At 34.5% G+C, this 16,160-nt stretch overlaps 2 protein-coding genes across 4 annotated transcripts; both read left to right on the forward strand.

The window, feature by feature from the left end:
* The first annotated feature begins 146 nt into the window (after positions 1–146).
* LOC120629596 (probable enoyl-CoA hydratase, mitochondrial) lies at positions 147–7,387 on the forward strand. The gene is made up of 6 exons (XM_039898571.1): positions 147–377; positions 2,563–2,739; positions 2,950–3,098; positions 5,668–5,872; positions 6,465–6,652; positions 7,302–7,387. Exons 1-6 carry the CDS (start codon positions 272–274, stop codon positions 7,365–7,367), a joined length of 891 nt encoding a protein of 296 aa, XP_039754505.1. The 5' UTR covers positions 147–271; the 3' UTR covers positions 7,368–7,387.
* A 756-nt stretch (positions 7,388–8,143) lies between these two features.
* LOC120629588 lies at positions 8,144–15,849 on the forward strand. 3 transcript variants are annotated; one of them, XM_039898559.1, is made up of 6 exons: positions 8,144–8,632; positions 9,178–9,348; positions 11,231–11,408; positions 12,300–12,487; positions 13,309–13,497; positions 14,086–15,849. In XM_039898559.1, the coding sequence occupies exons 2-6, from the start codon at positions 9,187–9,189 to the stop codon at positions 15,202–15,204; spliced, it is 1,836 nt and encodes a 611-aa protein (XP_039754493.1). In that variant the 5' UTR covers positions 8,144–8,632; positions 9,178–9,186; the 3' UTR covers positions 15,205–15,849. The 3 variants fall into 3 exon arrangements, with proteins under 3 accessions (XP_039754493.1, XP_039754494.1, XP_039754495.1); XM_039898560.1 differs by having other exon boundaries at positions 13,309–13,362; XM_039898561.1 differs by lacking the exon at positions 13,309–13,497.
* The last annotated feature ends 311 nt before the right edge of the window (positions 15,850–16,160 follow it).

A 16,160-nucleotide genomic window follows, 5' to 3' on the forward strand; every position in this document is an offset into this window, starting at 1 on the left:
AAACTGACCTTGTACAACAATTACACTCGATTCACGTCCAAAAAAATTTTAACTTAAAAAAAATAGGGTAGGTATATTATAGATTTTTAAGAAATCTGTAATGGGAATTTCATTTTTCCAGCAGGGCAACACAATTGTAAACTTTCTTATCAACATACGTCAGACATAGAGTTCAGAGTCGTATCAAAGTTCATTTCTTATTTTTACTTTGCATTTATCAGAGTTTATTTACGGTAATAGCGTATTGTTAAATCATTCAAACTTTTATAAAATGGCTTCAGTTGCATCGCTGACCCGTGTATTACTAGGAAAAAGTGTCTTAAATACCGGAAGGGTTGCTACCGCAAATACCGGTTTGATCAAATTTTACAGCACCGGTAAGTATTTTTAGTTTAGATAAAACCTAAATAAGGTTAGAATTTATACTTAGGCCCTAAACTCATCATGGTCTCATCAATAAGTTGATAATTGCTTTTTTCTATATACTCAGTCATTCAAAGTTCCGAAGCTCTATATCGCTTGTTGGCACCTCTTTGCCAGTAAGGTGGCAACGGGTAACTAGCCACGGCTGCAGCTTCCCACCAGACTAGACCTGCCTGGCCTATCATCGATTTAAGGACAACGCACTGTTAAGTTAGCGCTTTGTAAACCATTTTTTTGGTGTGCAATAAAGAGTTTAAAAACAAAAAAAAGGCCACAAATCACCACTAAAACAGAAAAGTCATCAAAAGTTCAAATCCTTTTCAGTCCTTGGTTTCCAGTGTTTGGATTCCCAGAGAATTACAATTTTATTGTAATTCTCTGGGAATTTAATTAAGCAAATCTACGCCTTATCTTCCATCTTGTTTTGCACTCTACGCTGTTATGTAATATTTTCAAAATGTGTTTTTTGCAGCTGGCAAAAAAGTTGTGGCAGAAACAAAAATTCATGTACTATCCATTTAAAAAAGAACTCTTGCATCAAAAGAGTAATTCTCAATAAATTTCCCAGTGGAAGGGTAGGGTAGGGCACAAGTAGCACAGGCTTTTGTATTTTACTCCTTGGGGATTAAACACATTACAAAATTCTAAAATGTTTGTTTACAGCTCCTTCTTTAATGATGCCTGTCAACTTATACTTGCTGTTAACTTAGGTTAATCTACATAGATCTCCACATTTTTGATTTGATTGGTTGAGTTAAATTAATTTGATCTGAGCCTAATCTCTCCAAATGTTTTCTCCACATTTTTTTTCCTAGTTCTAGTCCTATTTGGATGTCATCAATATCTACCCATTACCAACCCAGTACAGGGTACGGGTCTCCTCTTATAATGTATAGGATTGAGGCTGGACTCCACCATGATGGCCAAGTGTAGATTGGAATTATAGAGAACTCTTAGACATGTAGAGGTTCCCTTGCAATATATATGTCACATGACTGAAAGCTAGAGATATATGCCCGGGTTGAACTTAGTTCCCCCGATAGTAAGGCTTACATCCTAACCCCAAGGCTATCATCACTTTAAATTGGGATACCTATAGATTTGAATGAATGAATGAATGAATATACTTTTATTGCACACCACAAAAAGTACATAGAAAAAAAGAAAAGTATAACAAAACAATGTATACAATTTGGCGGCCTCATCGCTTCATAGCGATTTTTTCCAGGCAACCAATGGTGAAGATAAATACAGGTACAGGAATTATTTAGGTGGGGCATATATACATATACCCATAGAATAAATATTTCATTACTTTAATATATACATGTAATATATAATAGATTTTTTAAATTAATAAATTTATCTTGTTGCCAAGTTATATTAATATTGCCTTGACTAGTGGAAACATCTTAATTTTATCTCTTATCTTTCTCCATGATGACATATGTATTTAATATGTATATCTTATTTGGTTACTTCTTATCTCTCACAATTACATAATACGATTGTTTGAGTAACTATTCTGTATTCTTTAAATATTTTTTTTTTACGATGTATGTAAATAGTAATTGAATATTTGATAACTAGGTAATTTGTAGTGACACAAATTTTTATGATATCTCAAAACCTGCTAAAGTTATAAAATTTTTATTATCAATCATTAATAATGTGCTATGCATGTAAACAGATTTTATCTCTATTTATTATAGTAAAATATGTAAGAAAAAAACAAAATTGTAGGTAAAAGGAATACAATATAGTTGGTATAAAAAAGAAATCACAACAGTCCAGCATCACATAAATGATAATAAAAAAAACACATATACCTTAGTATTTCACTATTTTTAATACTATATACATATATTTATATATGTATAGTCTGGCTCTCTTGTCAACAATTACAACTAAGTAGTTTTACTTGCGCAACACGGTTGTAGCGTGCTGTTATACATGTCGCCGCAATTTCGTCCGCGTATCAGATCAGTTGAGCGGAAAATGGGTGACACAACACAAAATAAATTCGGCATGCAAAGGCTGCCTAATTGCTGTGAACTGGCACTAGAGATTAGCATTTATTTCAGCGCGGCACTCTAACAACAAATGATATTTGTAAAACATTTGTCATTCTCCCAACAGCACCACAATATGAGAACATCAAGACAGATGTCGTAGGCAGCAAGAAGAATGTAGGCATCATCCAGTTGAATCGACCTAAAGCCCTGAACGCACTATGCGATGCTCTCTTCAAGGAGCTTGGAAAAGCTGTAGAGGATTTTGATGCTGATGAGAAGATTGGTGCCATTATTATTACAGGTGACACTATATTTATTTATACACCACTACAAAATTACAAAAATACAAGCAGAATAGAAACACAAAGATTGGAGCAGAATACAAATGGCGGCCTTATCGCTGAGTAGCTTTACTTTCATTTTTCTTGTGAATACACAATTTCAATAGTCTATGGTAATAGCAGACTCACTTGTGTATAAACAAAAAAAAAACATTTTTGCTAACATCCAGGTAATGAAAAAGCCTTCGCCGCGGGTGCTGATATCAAGGAGATGCAAGACAACACCTTCAGCAGCAATACAAGGCAGGGCTTCCTTAAGGATTGGGAATCCGTGTCCAACTGTGGGAAGCCAATTATTGCAGCTGTCAACGGTTTTGCTGTTAGTAACTTTATTTAATTATGAAGGCGACATAAAACGCAAAAAACCTCCTACTATATGAGTTAAGATTTAGAGGTAGGCAGTGATTTTGTCCATGTGTATACTTCTATAATAATACCTATGATAATTTTTTTTTTTTTTTTTAAATATACTACGACAATACACACATCGCCATCTAGTCCCAAAGTAAGCGTAGCTTGTGTTATGGGTACTAAGATAACTGATGAATAATTTTTATGAATAATATATATAAATACTTATAATATATAGATAAACACCCAGACACTGAAAAACATTCATGTTCATCACACAAATATTGTCCAGTTGTGGGAATCAAACCCACGGCCTTGGACTCAGAAAGCAGGGTCGCTGCCCACTGCGCCAATCGGCCGTCCAGTTTCTTTTCCTACATAAATGGTGGAAGCTTGGGTGTATGTTTGTTACTCAATCACGCTAGAACTTCAGCAGGCCATAGAAGATCTGGATGTAATTTAGCACAGAGATAGGTAAATGTCAGAAATTGTAAATATTATGCTTCTTTTTATGCCGGAAAAAAAGACGGTTCCCGTGGGATAGATTTGTTTAATCGTTTTTCACTGAATAAGACATGTTCGTTCGGTTGAACCAATGGTGTTTCAGAGATCTTAGAAAAACATACCTATCCAAAATTTCCAAGCGAACTATAAAGCTATATAAATATCGTGGTAGGTATGTCGGTTCCTTCTAATCTCCAAAACGGCTGGACGAAATAAACTTTCACAGGCAGTTAGCAAGAAACTTTTTATTTCTTTTATCTACCTCTACATAATAATCCGGTAGGCAGACGATGTCCTGCCACAGTCCTCGCTAGTAGAATGGTATCTGAAATAGGAAATAGTAAGAAAAAGCAGGAAAAGGAACTGGAAGGCTGAAAATTATATGTATTTTTTTAAGCATTATATTAAAGTCAAAGTCAAAGTCAAAAATATCTTTATTCAAGTGGCCCATAGGTGGCACTTTTGATGCGTACATAGGAATTACACGGTAGTGAGATGATGGCGATAACCACATTCGTAAACTTAAAACTAAAGCTACGAGGGTTCCGAACGCGTCCCGGTCTAAGAAGAAGCCCACAACAAACTTAGCCGGGTGTTTTTTTTTTTTGTTATCTCCATCTCACAATGTCATTTTAAATTATTAGAAGAGCAACCTGGTTAGAGCAATAATTTACACCCAAGCTTTTTTATCGTTTACGTAGTCCTTCATACTATAATAGAACGTTATTTCGTTAACGAAATGTTTAAATTATTGCAGTCACATTTTTTCTTAAATTTAGATTATGTTTTTATGAACGTACATTAAATTTTCAAATATGTACTGACTATACACTGTCATTATTTTAAAATCTTTAAATATATGTATAAATGACTCTCTCGGACCCATTTTGTAGATAGAACGAACAGCCCTCTTCTGCAGCACGAAAATAGTGCTAATATCAGCAGCATTACCCCAAAGTAAAATTCCATATGACAAAAATTATATTAATGCTGAAAAAAGTAAAAAATATACCAGTCTAGCAGTTTCTACGTCGGTCATATGGCGTATCTTCTTTACCGCATAGGCAGCAGAACTAAGCCTGTTCGATAAATTATTTACATGAGGGCCCCATTGAAGTTTAGAATCTAACGTTATTCCTAGAAAAAACTGTCGTATATGTCTCTTATGTCAAAAAAATAAATTAAAAAAAGAGATTAAAATATTTGCTCCATAAATATGCCGCATCGCCCGTTACATCGTAACGTTCTCAGAAGCGTGTGAAGGCAAGCAATCCGTACTTGGCCAGCGCGGTGGACTACGGCCTAAACTCATCTGAGAGCCGTCAGGCACAGTAAAAGGTATGGGTTATAAAGATAGAAATTTGAACATTATGCGCATTCGGCCCACTACAGGGCCGGGGTCAATGAGAAGGGTTTAAGGCCGTAGTCCACCACCTTTGAGAACATTATGGAGAACTCTCGGGCATGCGGGTTTCCTTACCAAGTTTTCCTTCACTGTTGAAGAAAGTGGACCTCATTTTAGTTGCTTACAACTCACATAACTTAGAAAAGTTAAAGGTGCGTGCGGGAATTCGAACACAAATTGACACGCCTTTACAGTCCCCCGAAAGTGAACTCGAATTCCTACTCACTGGGCTATCACCATTTCATGGGATGAGGCATGAGGCTAACATACATAATTTCATAAATAATTACAAAATAAAAATTTCGCGGCCAAGAACATTTGGGAATAAAAACATTGTGTGAGGGTCGCTCGGTTATTTCATCATTTACCAAACTCCCATCAAAGCATGTAAAAATAAAACTTTTAAAATCAGCTACATGATTATTTTAGAAAATATCTACAAGTTAGTTGATCACTATACTTAGAATTCTCATTACCTACTTAACGTAACGATAAAAATACTTTCATACATAACATAATGAGTTTTGTGCAGATTTTAGACTTCAATTGTACACCTATCTTATCTCTATTGAGTAAACGGTTTTTTCGTTTGAGAAATAAATATATTAAAACCGAATTTGAACATCAGCTCGGTGGGGGCTGCGAGCTGGCCATGCTGTGTGATATCATCTACGCGGGTGAGAAGGCCAAATTCGGTCAGCCCGAGATCAACATCGGAACCATTCCCGGCGCTGGCGGCACCCAGCGCCTGCCGCGGTACGTCGGCAAGTCCAAGGCGATGGAGATCGTGCTCACCGGCAACTTCATTGATGCCAACGAGGCTGAGAGGATGGGTAAGAGACGCAGGCTTCTATCTTTTTTTTTATAGGATTAATTGAGGGACCAATCAGATGGCTCGGTGGAAAACCATCACCTTTCAGGGAATTGAAGGTACAGGTCCTTTTTTTTATAGTAATAATTGACAGACAGAGCTGATGGCCCACCTGATGTTAAGTGGAAAACCATCGCCAGGAACCGTTCAACTTCCTGCAACTTGCTGCCCCGTGCTTACCTTAGGCGTAGCTTTTTGTGACCAGCTCGCCCGGGAAAGTTCTTCCGCCTTGCTAATTTCTTCTGATAAGCAGCTTTGTCGCAATTTTGAATACCGTTCTGAAAAGCGTGGTTGCCGGAGGAATTACAGGCACATGTTTTGAAACATCTAGTTTTATATTAGTGTATTGTAAAAATCGATTCGGAAATGATTGTCTTGTTTCGTACCGAAATTAACAGATTGATGAACTGATTAAGAAAATAAAAAGATTAAATTATGACATAGTATTTGGCAGTTGTCTAATATATAAAAACCTTTCAATCACGTAAGCTTTTTAGTGCTCGCGTAAAAATAAAGTTCCAGTTATAACTAACTAACCGAATAAAATGTTGCAGGTTTAGTCAGCCGCGTGTTCCCTGTAGAAAAGCTTCTAGAGGAGACCATCAAGTTGGCAGAGAGGATTGGAACACATTCACCCCTTGTTGTGAAAATGGCCAAGCAAGCCGTCAATCAGGCGTACGAAACTACCCTAAAGTCTGGTCTTCAATATGAAAAGTCTATGTTCTATGGAACTTTTGCTACCGTAAGTATGCAGGATTTATTCTTTACTGTGGTATAAAACCGATCAATTTTTTTTAAACCTGTTTGCTAAGAACAATTAATAGAATTTTGGAAGATCTACGTGCAGTGCATATATTTGTATATATTTTTTTATTCTAGTTAATTTCTTGAATAAGACAGTTTAGCGTAATATTAATCATCATACTAATAATATAATTCACATTTCGTTGTGTCAGGACTAGATATCTCATATTTATGACACATTCTGTGGTAACCAATATATTGGCAATAACTTATCATACATACTAAAAATACATTTTAATATTTAAAAAATTGTTAGTAGTATGACAACATTATATTTGTATACTCATTGGTTACGTACGTACTCATTGGCAGCAGTATACAAACATCCTCATAAATGTTTGTATACAGCTGCCAATTACAATGTTATACCCAAATCTCTAAACTAAATTGACATGTCTTTTTGGGATTCTGCACTTTTCACAATGTTTCCGGTAGAAAAGTAAGCACTAATTTTAAACCTATCGATAAAAAGAGTGCAGAATTGTTACGAACTATACACGAAATTAAACAATGATACATCCTAAGGGAACAGTATTTTTATCCTCTTTGAAGAAAAGTAAATTAATGGCACCATTATTGTTTTACAGGAGGATCGCAAAGAGGGAATGACTGCATTTGTTGAGAAGAGAGCGCCAAACTTCAAGAATAATTAAACTATAAAATCTGATGTCCAGAAGTTTATTTAATTCCACGTGCCTGCATACCACCTTCTTAGTCTTACACAATTTACAATGAACTTATTATCTAACTACTTGTCCTTTCCACACGCTGTAAAGGATTGGTAAATGACTGACTTTTTCGTCCACAGAATCAGCCGCCAAGGAGATTTCTATAATAATGTCTAAGGGAAAATGCAATATTATTGTTTTTTGTAAACTTTTTTATTGTTACCGATGATGACATATTATATTATATCTACATTTTTATATAAATTAAATAATATTTTTTTAAATGTTTATTTTATTTTCATTGCCACCTCGGTCATCCCGTGCCTCGATGAGCATCTATAGCCGTCATATTCGGTAATTATGACTACCATGTAATAGTTAGACTCGCAGCAGCTGCTGAGTCAATGCAATAAAATCCACCAATGACAGGTGAGGCAACCTACGATAGCATAGGGTCCATACAACACGATTCCCATCGCACTATAAACAAAAGAAAAGTTAAAACTTCGTGTCACAAGTGCTATATTACACCTACTAATATTTTTTAAAATATACAGTACAATTTTAAGATGTATACCCTAGGTACCTATGCATCTTATAATAGTCTTTTGTATAGATCATATAAATCTGGGTAGGTTACAGATTTATAGATCCTTCTATGTATCTTTGTTTTAGGGTGTATCATATTAATCTGTGGTATGTATAATCATTAATCTGTGGTATAAATGTGAAAAATAACATGAAAATATTTTTATTTACAATTCAGTTTCAACTTTCAAATTCTCAACAAATTCAAAAGTCAAGCCATTTGCGGGGTGTAAAATAAGTGAACATTTTAACCCATAATTTTTTTTTTAATTATTTTGCAATATCGTAATACTTATAGGTACAATATATTATTATTTAAAAATTTAGAAGGACTTTAAGTAAATGAATACAAATAATTCAAGTTGATAGCTTTGTAGTTGATTCGCAACTTCTATTTTTGTTAAAAAAAATCGTAATGAACTATGAAGTGAATTGGTGCGAACATTATTTGTGGGATATTTTATGCTTCAATTGATAATGTTCTTCGATAATTTGTACAAAAACAGGCATATTATGCAGGAGTTTGAGGATACAGAGGTGCATAAAACTAGTGTTTCCGTATTTGTGGCGCTTTTTTATCTAGAGATGCTGTATGTCTTGCTCATGACCCTATCTATACTGAATAGATTGAATCAGTTGTCTTCTTGATTATAAAAAAAAAAGTAAGTAATTACAACGGTTCTCTAATTGATATAGCTGTACACTGTTCAGTGTTTCTGATCTGTTATAAATTGGAAGCTAACGAAAAATATTCCTTTCCACAAGTCCCAAAGGCATATAATTGCCAATAAACTGAATATTGTCATCTTTATTCAGATTGCCTATCAATAGCACTTTTGATGCATACATAAATAATTCTTCTGTTTCTTTCAAACATTTGTGCAAGTTTTAGGCCCCCCAAGACCTCACAATGTTTTTGTTCCTTTGACTAATTAAGTACTAAAGACTATATCACAAAGCAATGTGCATTTTAAGCAATTTATAAATAAAGGAAACATTATGATGAAACCTCTACGCCTGAGAGCTTCCATATCATTTTGACAGGTCACTTCATCTTGAAAAATTACAAACTTTCTTTGAAACTTGATATTTCTAGCCACTTAAAGTTCAATAATGGGTGTGATTATGTAAAGTTTAGGAACAACAAATTCATTCTTGGAATGTACACTATTAGTTATATAGATTCATTTAAATACCTTGTTTTCAGTTAACAAAAATGAATATTATATATGAGGATGGCAAGAAATTAATTCATAGCGATGAAGCTGATCGCCTGTATCTACTTGTAGATGGTAGTAATGAAGTCTATGTGGATAACTTTCTTCTGGAACAGCATCAAATTGATGGACTTAGATTTATTTTTAGACTGTTTAACAAGGTAAATTTAAATTCTTTATTGGTTTTGTGATACATTCTTTATATAAAGAGAACATTCTATTTTTGCAATGGAAAGACAAGTGGTCTCAAACTAGATGACACCTCAAGATCCTACATCGTGCTATCGAAGTTTTCACAAATGAGGGCCATATTTATTACTTCCAATGATGAATGGTCGACGACGAAGGTCGGAACCTACGTCCCGGAGCACAACACCAGCTCGGAGATTTTTTTTCCTATCGTCACGGTCGACCGCATTACCATAGCTCCCGTACAAGAGTGTCAAGTGTAAGATTTTCTACGTTTTTTTTTATAGTTATAATTGAAGGACCAAGCAGATGGCTCACCTGATGGTAAGTGGAAACCCATCGCCTATGCGATGGGTTTATAATAAGCAGCAAAGAGCACGTCCTGCAACATGCCGCCCTGTGTCCATCAAATCAAAGCCTATTATACATTACACCGGCAACAATGCCCTTCAGACTGGAACACAGCATTGCATCAACCCATTACTGGCCCACTACAGAGCATGGGGTATCCTCCCACAATGACAAGGGCTTGAGACCATATGGTGGCAATGGTGGACTCCACACTGTCAATAATTTACTTTTAAATGCAAAAAAAACTAAGTGTGTGGAATTTATTTTACCAAATGTAAAGAAAGTTAATAAAAATATAATAATAAATGGAGAATCACTAAAAATGGAAGATTCCACAGTTTTTCTGGGCATGACCTTGGATTGTAAGCTTCAGTGGGGTACCCATATAGATACACTAGCAGGTAAACTAAGCTCGGCTGCCTACGCCGTCAGGAAAATTAGACAGATTACTGACGTAGAAACAGCAAGACTTGTTTACTTCGCGTACTTTCATAGTGTGATGTCTTACGGGATCTTATTATGGGGCAAAGCTGCTGATATTGAAACTATATTCATATTGCAGAAAAGAGCTGTACGGTCAATATATAAACTTAAATCACGTGAATCCCTCCGTGAAAAATTTAAAGAAATTGGTATACTTACGGTAGCCTCACAATACATTTATAACAATATAGTATTTGTAAGACAACATATTAGTCTTTATAAACAAAAAGTGGATATAAACAGTCGACTTACAAGAAATGGTCATAAATTAGTGACATCTGCATATCGTCTGCGAAAGGTGCAGAAGTCATTTGTGGGATTGAGTATACGCTTTTATAATATGATTCCTAAGGTAATTTTGGACCTACCAATCCATAAGTTTAAAGAATGTGTTAAAACACATTTATTACAGCGAGGTTATTATACAATTGATGAGTTTCTTAATGACAAGGTTGCTTGGAAGCATCCGGCTCCGCTTTCATCTCTCACAAGATAGAAAAATGAATGTTAAAATATAAAATGTAAATTTTTGATGTTGGAAAAGAGCAACTGCTGAGTTTCTTGCCGGCTTCTTCTCGGTAGAATCTGCCTTCCGAACCGGTGGTAGAGTCACTACACACGGACAGACTTGACGTTTCAAAAGTGCTTGTATTAGGCCTACTTGAAATAAATGAATTTTGAATTTTGAATTTTTTTTGACACACCTTTGAGAACATTACGTAGAACTCAGACATGTAGGTTTCCTCAAGATGTTTTCCTTCACCGGTGAAGCAAGTGTTTAGTGTTAGCATACCTCATTCTTCATATTAGCAGATCCTAAGTTGAATCCATGAAGAGTAATTTTTGTTTTTAATTTTTGGCAATGTTGGTGTATTTGTATTTCTTTCACCTGAACTAACGTTTGAAGGATTTCGGTACGAATATGACAAAAACAAATAATTATCTAGTTTATATAATAGTATACTTATAAGCTTATATTCTTTACTGATACATCAAAGACAACGTAAACTTATTTTCCAGAAATGCCCAGGAATAGTAGTAAACTTTCCACCGGCATGTGGCAAATCAGCAACAGTTGCGTTATTCCTGAACACAGTCACCAATATACTGAAGAACCCGGTCCTGATTATTTGTAAAGATGCCAATGAAATGCTGTATTGGAAGGAGATTCTACTTAAATGGTCTTCTTATGTAGATGGTAATTTCTTTCTTTATTTATTCATTAACGTTATTTCAATCATCATTCTATCAACCTAGGGGTTAAGCCACACCCACACCTTTGAGAACATAGTGCAGAACTCTCAGGCTCAATCAAAATGGTGCAAGAAGGATACAGGTGTCACCCCCCCTTGTCTTTTCGGGGGTGTGCTTTAAACTTTTGAATGAATCATACGGTTTTCACGTTCTTGGCGGCGTTCGACACGGGTTTTTAAGCCTCATATAGGATATTTAAGTTGGATTTGACCTAACTAGGAATTTCGAAGTAAATCCGAAAACACACTTTTCTTGGTTGTTCTCACGAAGGAATCAACCGATTTTGATTTCACAAAGGGTATTCGACGTGGGTTAAGAGCTGATTTGTTTTTGGAGATGATCGATAAAGCCGTAAGAATTACAAACCGATTTTAATTTTGTTTTTTGAGATTTCTATTCAAAATATTCTCGTTCGAATTGATTAAAATTTTCAGGAAATCTAAGTTTGGTAGAACTCTTTGGAACCCCGTTTAGTTCATTCCAAACTGTCGAGCCGTTCAAAACACATCATACCCAGAGCAGATCAAGGGTTCTTTGAATGAATTTGCTACGGGCCCCGCGCTTGCTTAATCTGGCACTGCTTATAGTAAAGTAGATCTAAAGTTATTCCTGAATACCTCAGAATCCTGTGGGAACCGTTTGTTCGCCGGGGATAAAAGTATCCTATGTTATCCCCCGTTCTTTCAACTAAATTTATGTCAAAAGTCAAGTCGCTTAGTCGCTTAGTTATGGCGTAAAGTAAGGACAAACAAACAGAAACACGGTCGCACTATGGATAATTTGAGGATTCTTCTTACATAATAAGGTTATATTTAAAGAAGTTTTTTTCCTTCAGATGAGATAGCGGTGGAATCATTAAACCCTTTTATCAAAGGAAAAAAAGTGTTTCTAAAAACGCACGAGAATATGACCTCTTACCTGCGTCGCCATTGGAGTATTGTTATTATAAAGGAGAATATGGACATGTTTAAACTTAAATTTGAAGCCGATTTCAAGATATTTATAACTTCGACTGATATAAAGGTAATGTAGTAAGCGTTAATACGTCCAAAGTTTTCTAACCTTGAATAAAAAATAACAAAAAAATATATTATGAATTTTATACGAATAGGTGTATAGAAAGCATCCTATATTTAGTGTCATGGCGCGGTGCGGAGGAGGTATCAACTCGATCTTTTGCGGTCGTTACATGTACCAGAAAAATATATTCAAATAAGTATCTACTTTATTTAATTAGATACTTCCAATTCAAAAAAAAATATGGTTCGATCCTCCCGAAAGTTTATTTTTTTAACAAAAACATTTATATCTGAGTTACCTGGTCTGGTCGGGTGGCTTGGCTCGCTCGTAAAATTTTCACTCTTTTTAGCGAGTTGTTTTGCGATTGCCTAAGTTATAAGAACCATATGTCAATTGCTCATAACCCTTAACAAGATATTGCTTTTCCCGATGCAAGGGTGTTCATGGTTGAGGAGTTCTCCCAGCACTCCACCATCAGCTTCTTTAGTACGACGAGCATGAATTACTTAGCCATATACCATAATCGAAGCGCAACCCATGTAATATCAATTATTGTATTCTTCTGGTGGCCAACCTTGGTCTTCATCACCAGTTCCACTTGACCATATGGTGTTTTCGAAAGAATATGCACGAGTTCCTTTAAAGTATACCCAAACTGCTATAGGTGTGCCTAGAATATTTGAAGAATTCCAGGATTTTCAATTTTTCCCAGGATTCCTCCAATAAATCTTCACCAAAAAAGAATAAACAAAATCGGTTTATAATGTGCGGAGTAAACGAGTAATTATCTTTATTTTGTATTTTGATTGTATTTATCTTTGCAGAAAGACCTCGGTCTGCTTTCCAAAGTTTACACCTGGCTCTATCCAAAGCCGAAGGTAAATATCCTTGATTTTCTAGCCAAAGACAATCGCCCTAAAGAAACATTTCGAAAATCAGTACAACTAAATTTTTTATTAGAGGATGTTGCGATTAGACGGTATATTAACCTAGAACCGTTCCAGACAACTAAGGTTTGTTTAACAACATAATTAATAACTTGATTCATCACTTAAAGTAGCATTAAATTAACGTTGATGACGTTTGTATCGGAATTATAGTCTTTATTTCTAGGAAATTAAGGTCAGTCAAATAAATGTTAAAGTAATACTGCTTTAAGCAACGGCGGTAAGCCCTCTATTGGCCCTGTGTTAATGAATAATTAATTAAGTTATTAATGAAGATTTGCTTGATTTATTTTGCTTCTATACGCCATTTTAAGTTATTCTTAAAGTAGCCTCCACATATAAAACTTTAGTAGATTAGAGAGCTTTCTGGGGAATTAATTGTCAGCCATGCTGCTCGGCAGAAATACTGCCGCCGAGCAGCATTGGCTGACAATTACTTAGCTGAAATAGTCAGCCCGAAGAGCCCTTCATTAAGGACGAGTTTCTTATCAGCTGTATATAAACAGTGACCTTTCCTGAAGTAGTCAAGCACCAATTACAAGTATTTGTCATTTTTATGATATAATTTTAGTTTAACTACTTGCTGATAAATGTTTTAATAAAACTGATAAATTTTGAATTAATCATACTGTCATTATTTTGCCCTATTTACAGACAACAGATAATGTAACAGAAAACGTGTCAGAAGTGGAAATAAGCGACCGAAAAAGGCATTTAAAAAATAAGGATGCCACCGGTACAAAAACTAAAAGATCAAAAAACGTCTTATCCGATAATATCATTTTGAATAGAATAATAGATCAAAGCGACGTTTCATTAAGTGACATAAAGAAAAATAATGATTTTGATGACAGTAATGCTAATGATCCTACAATAATTATTATTGATGATAGTGATGTAGATGATAACAATGCTAATAGAAGCAATGATAAAACTTTATGTAAATTAGACGTGGAGAGCTTCATTCGCAATCAAAAACCTGTTAATATTCACCCTTTGGATAAACTATCATTTTTATACGATAGAGAGATATCAAAAATTAAATCTAAATTTACTGAATCTAACCTAAAGATTCAAGATTCTGAGGACAAAAATAGTAAAAATAGTGATTTAGGCACAAAACAACTACTACAGAAAGAAAAAATAGAGTCAGGTGATTCAGATAAATCTTCAGTAAAAGATGAATCATTAAATTTTGCGAAAGATTCTGAAAAAGAAGAAACAACAGAGTCATTAAGATTTGAGATTAGTCCTGTAGTTAACCAAACCGAAATCAAAAATTTGAACGAAACGCCAAATTCGGAAAGGACCAAGTCAACCGAGGCAATGAATTTTAAGAAAAAGTCTAAAGTTACCTTAATTGATGTTGATGAAATAAACACATCGCCATTAATGGAAGAATCGACGGAATCATTAAGTTTCAGTAGTGATCCGATAGTTAATATAGATGAGATGAAAGGTTTATGCAATAAAAACATGCTAAAAAAACAATTAATTCAGTCATCAGGTGTTGACGACGATGAGTGTCGTGCTGTCAAAGTCGAACTTCAAGGTGAAATAGTCAATCAATGTGCTTCCGATTTAAAGGACAATGAATTAAGTATAACAAAAGTAGAACAAGATGGGGACTCGAGTGAAGGAAAGAATGTTAATGACGGTAGTAACAAAACAAAGTCTGATAACAGTGGCAAAGATTTAGATAACAAGATTTCATTAATGGAAGAAAGAGCGCTCAAAAAGTTTAAAGGATCCATTCTTGATAGCTTATTCTAATCAAATTTTTATATGAAACGTTGTTTTTTAATGGGAAGTATTTAAATCGAGCGAATACGAATGTTTATTAAAGGTATCGTTATTACTGAATATTGCTTACTAAAATACAAAAGTGGACGAATATTTTGTGGCGAATATCCACTTTTAAACTAAGTTTATCCACTCCTTTTAAACGCATATCCACTTTCACACAATATATCCATCTCGTCTTCGGTCTTTCTCTAATCCTTTGCCTTTTCACATATATTTTTAACATGCTTCTGGTAACGTGAATTTATTTATATTCGCCAACTTTCATTTTAAAATGCTTAGTATAGTTTTAATTATTATGAGATCAGGTTAATCATTTCTCAGTATCAGCAGATAATTTTATTTTATATTTATTTTTACTGAGTTCGTTAAGTATTACAGTATCTCATTGGCGGTTGCTTTATTATATTTTATTCGCTTGATATATATATGATAACAGATGTGAGGTGAGTGAGCTCACTCACTTCACATTGACTTGACTGCAGTTAAATATTGAATATATTAAAATTCGTCAAGCGTCAGGGATTCAAATCATATGTTACGCATACTTAAAGAGTATCAAGTATTTTTAATATTATTTATCTTAATATATATAAATCTCCTGTCACGATGTTTGTCCGCGATGGACTCCTAAACTACTTAACTGATTTAAAATTAAATTGGTACACCGTGAGCAGTCTGGTGCAACTTAAGAGATAGGATAGCTTAGATCTTTAATTATAGTCGCAATTTTATTTTATTTCAAATTATTTGTCTATAATTAATTGGCAGTCACATGTTATATATATATATACTACTATACTCATTTAAAGCTTAGCGATACTGAATACTTTAAAACAAAATCAAACGCAGACGAAGTCGCGGGCAACAGCTAGTATTATATATATTAATAATTGTTAAGTATCAAAAGTAGTTTAAGGAATATA

The sequence above is a fragment of the Pararge aegeria genome, chromosome 14 (genome assembly GCF_905163445.1).
Source record: "Pararge aegeria chromosome 14, ilParAegt1.1, whole genome shotgun sequence".
In the NCBI taxonomy this organism is placed as follows: Eukaryota; Metazoa; Arthropoda; class Insecta; order Lepidoptera; family Nymphalidae; genus Pararge; species Pararge aegeria.

Excerpts from the sequence above, each read along its gene's own strand:
- LOC120629596 (XM_039898571.1), top strand. The coding sequence starts at position 272 with ATGGCTTCAGTTGCATCGCTGACCCGTGTATTACTAGGAAAAAGTGTC. Across the intron at positions 3,099-5,667 it reads CAGCTGTCAACGGTTTTGCT|CTCGGTGGGGGCTGCGAGCT; the intron begins GTTAGTAACTTT and ends TTTGAACATCAG. Across the intron at positions 5,873-6,464 it reads CAACGAGGCTGAGAGGATGG|GTTTAGTCAGCCGCGTGTTC; the intron begins GTAAGAGACGCA and ends AAAATGTTGCAG.
- LOC120629588 (XM_039898559.1), top strand. The coding sequence starts at position 9,187 with ATGAATATTATATATGAGGATGGCAAGAAATTAATTCATAGCGATGAA. Across the intron at positions 11,409-12,299 it reads ATGGTCTTCTTATGTAGATG|ATGAGATAGCGGTGGAATCA; the intron begins GTAATTTCTTTC and ends TTTTTCCTTCAG. Across the intron at positions 13,498-14,085 it reads AACCGTTCCAGACAACTAAG|ACAACAGATAATGTAACAGA; the intron begins GTTTGTTTAACA and ends CCCTATTTACAG.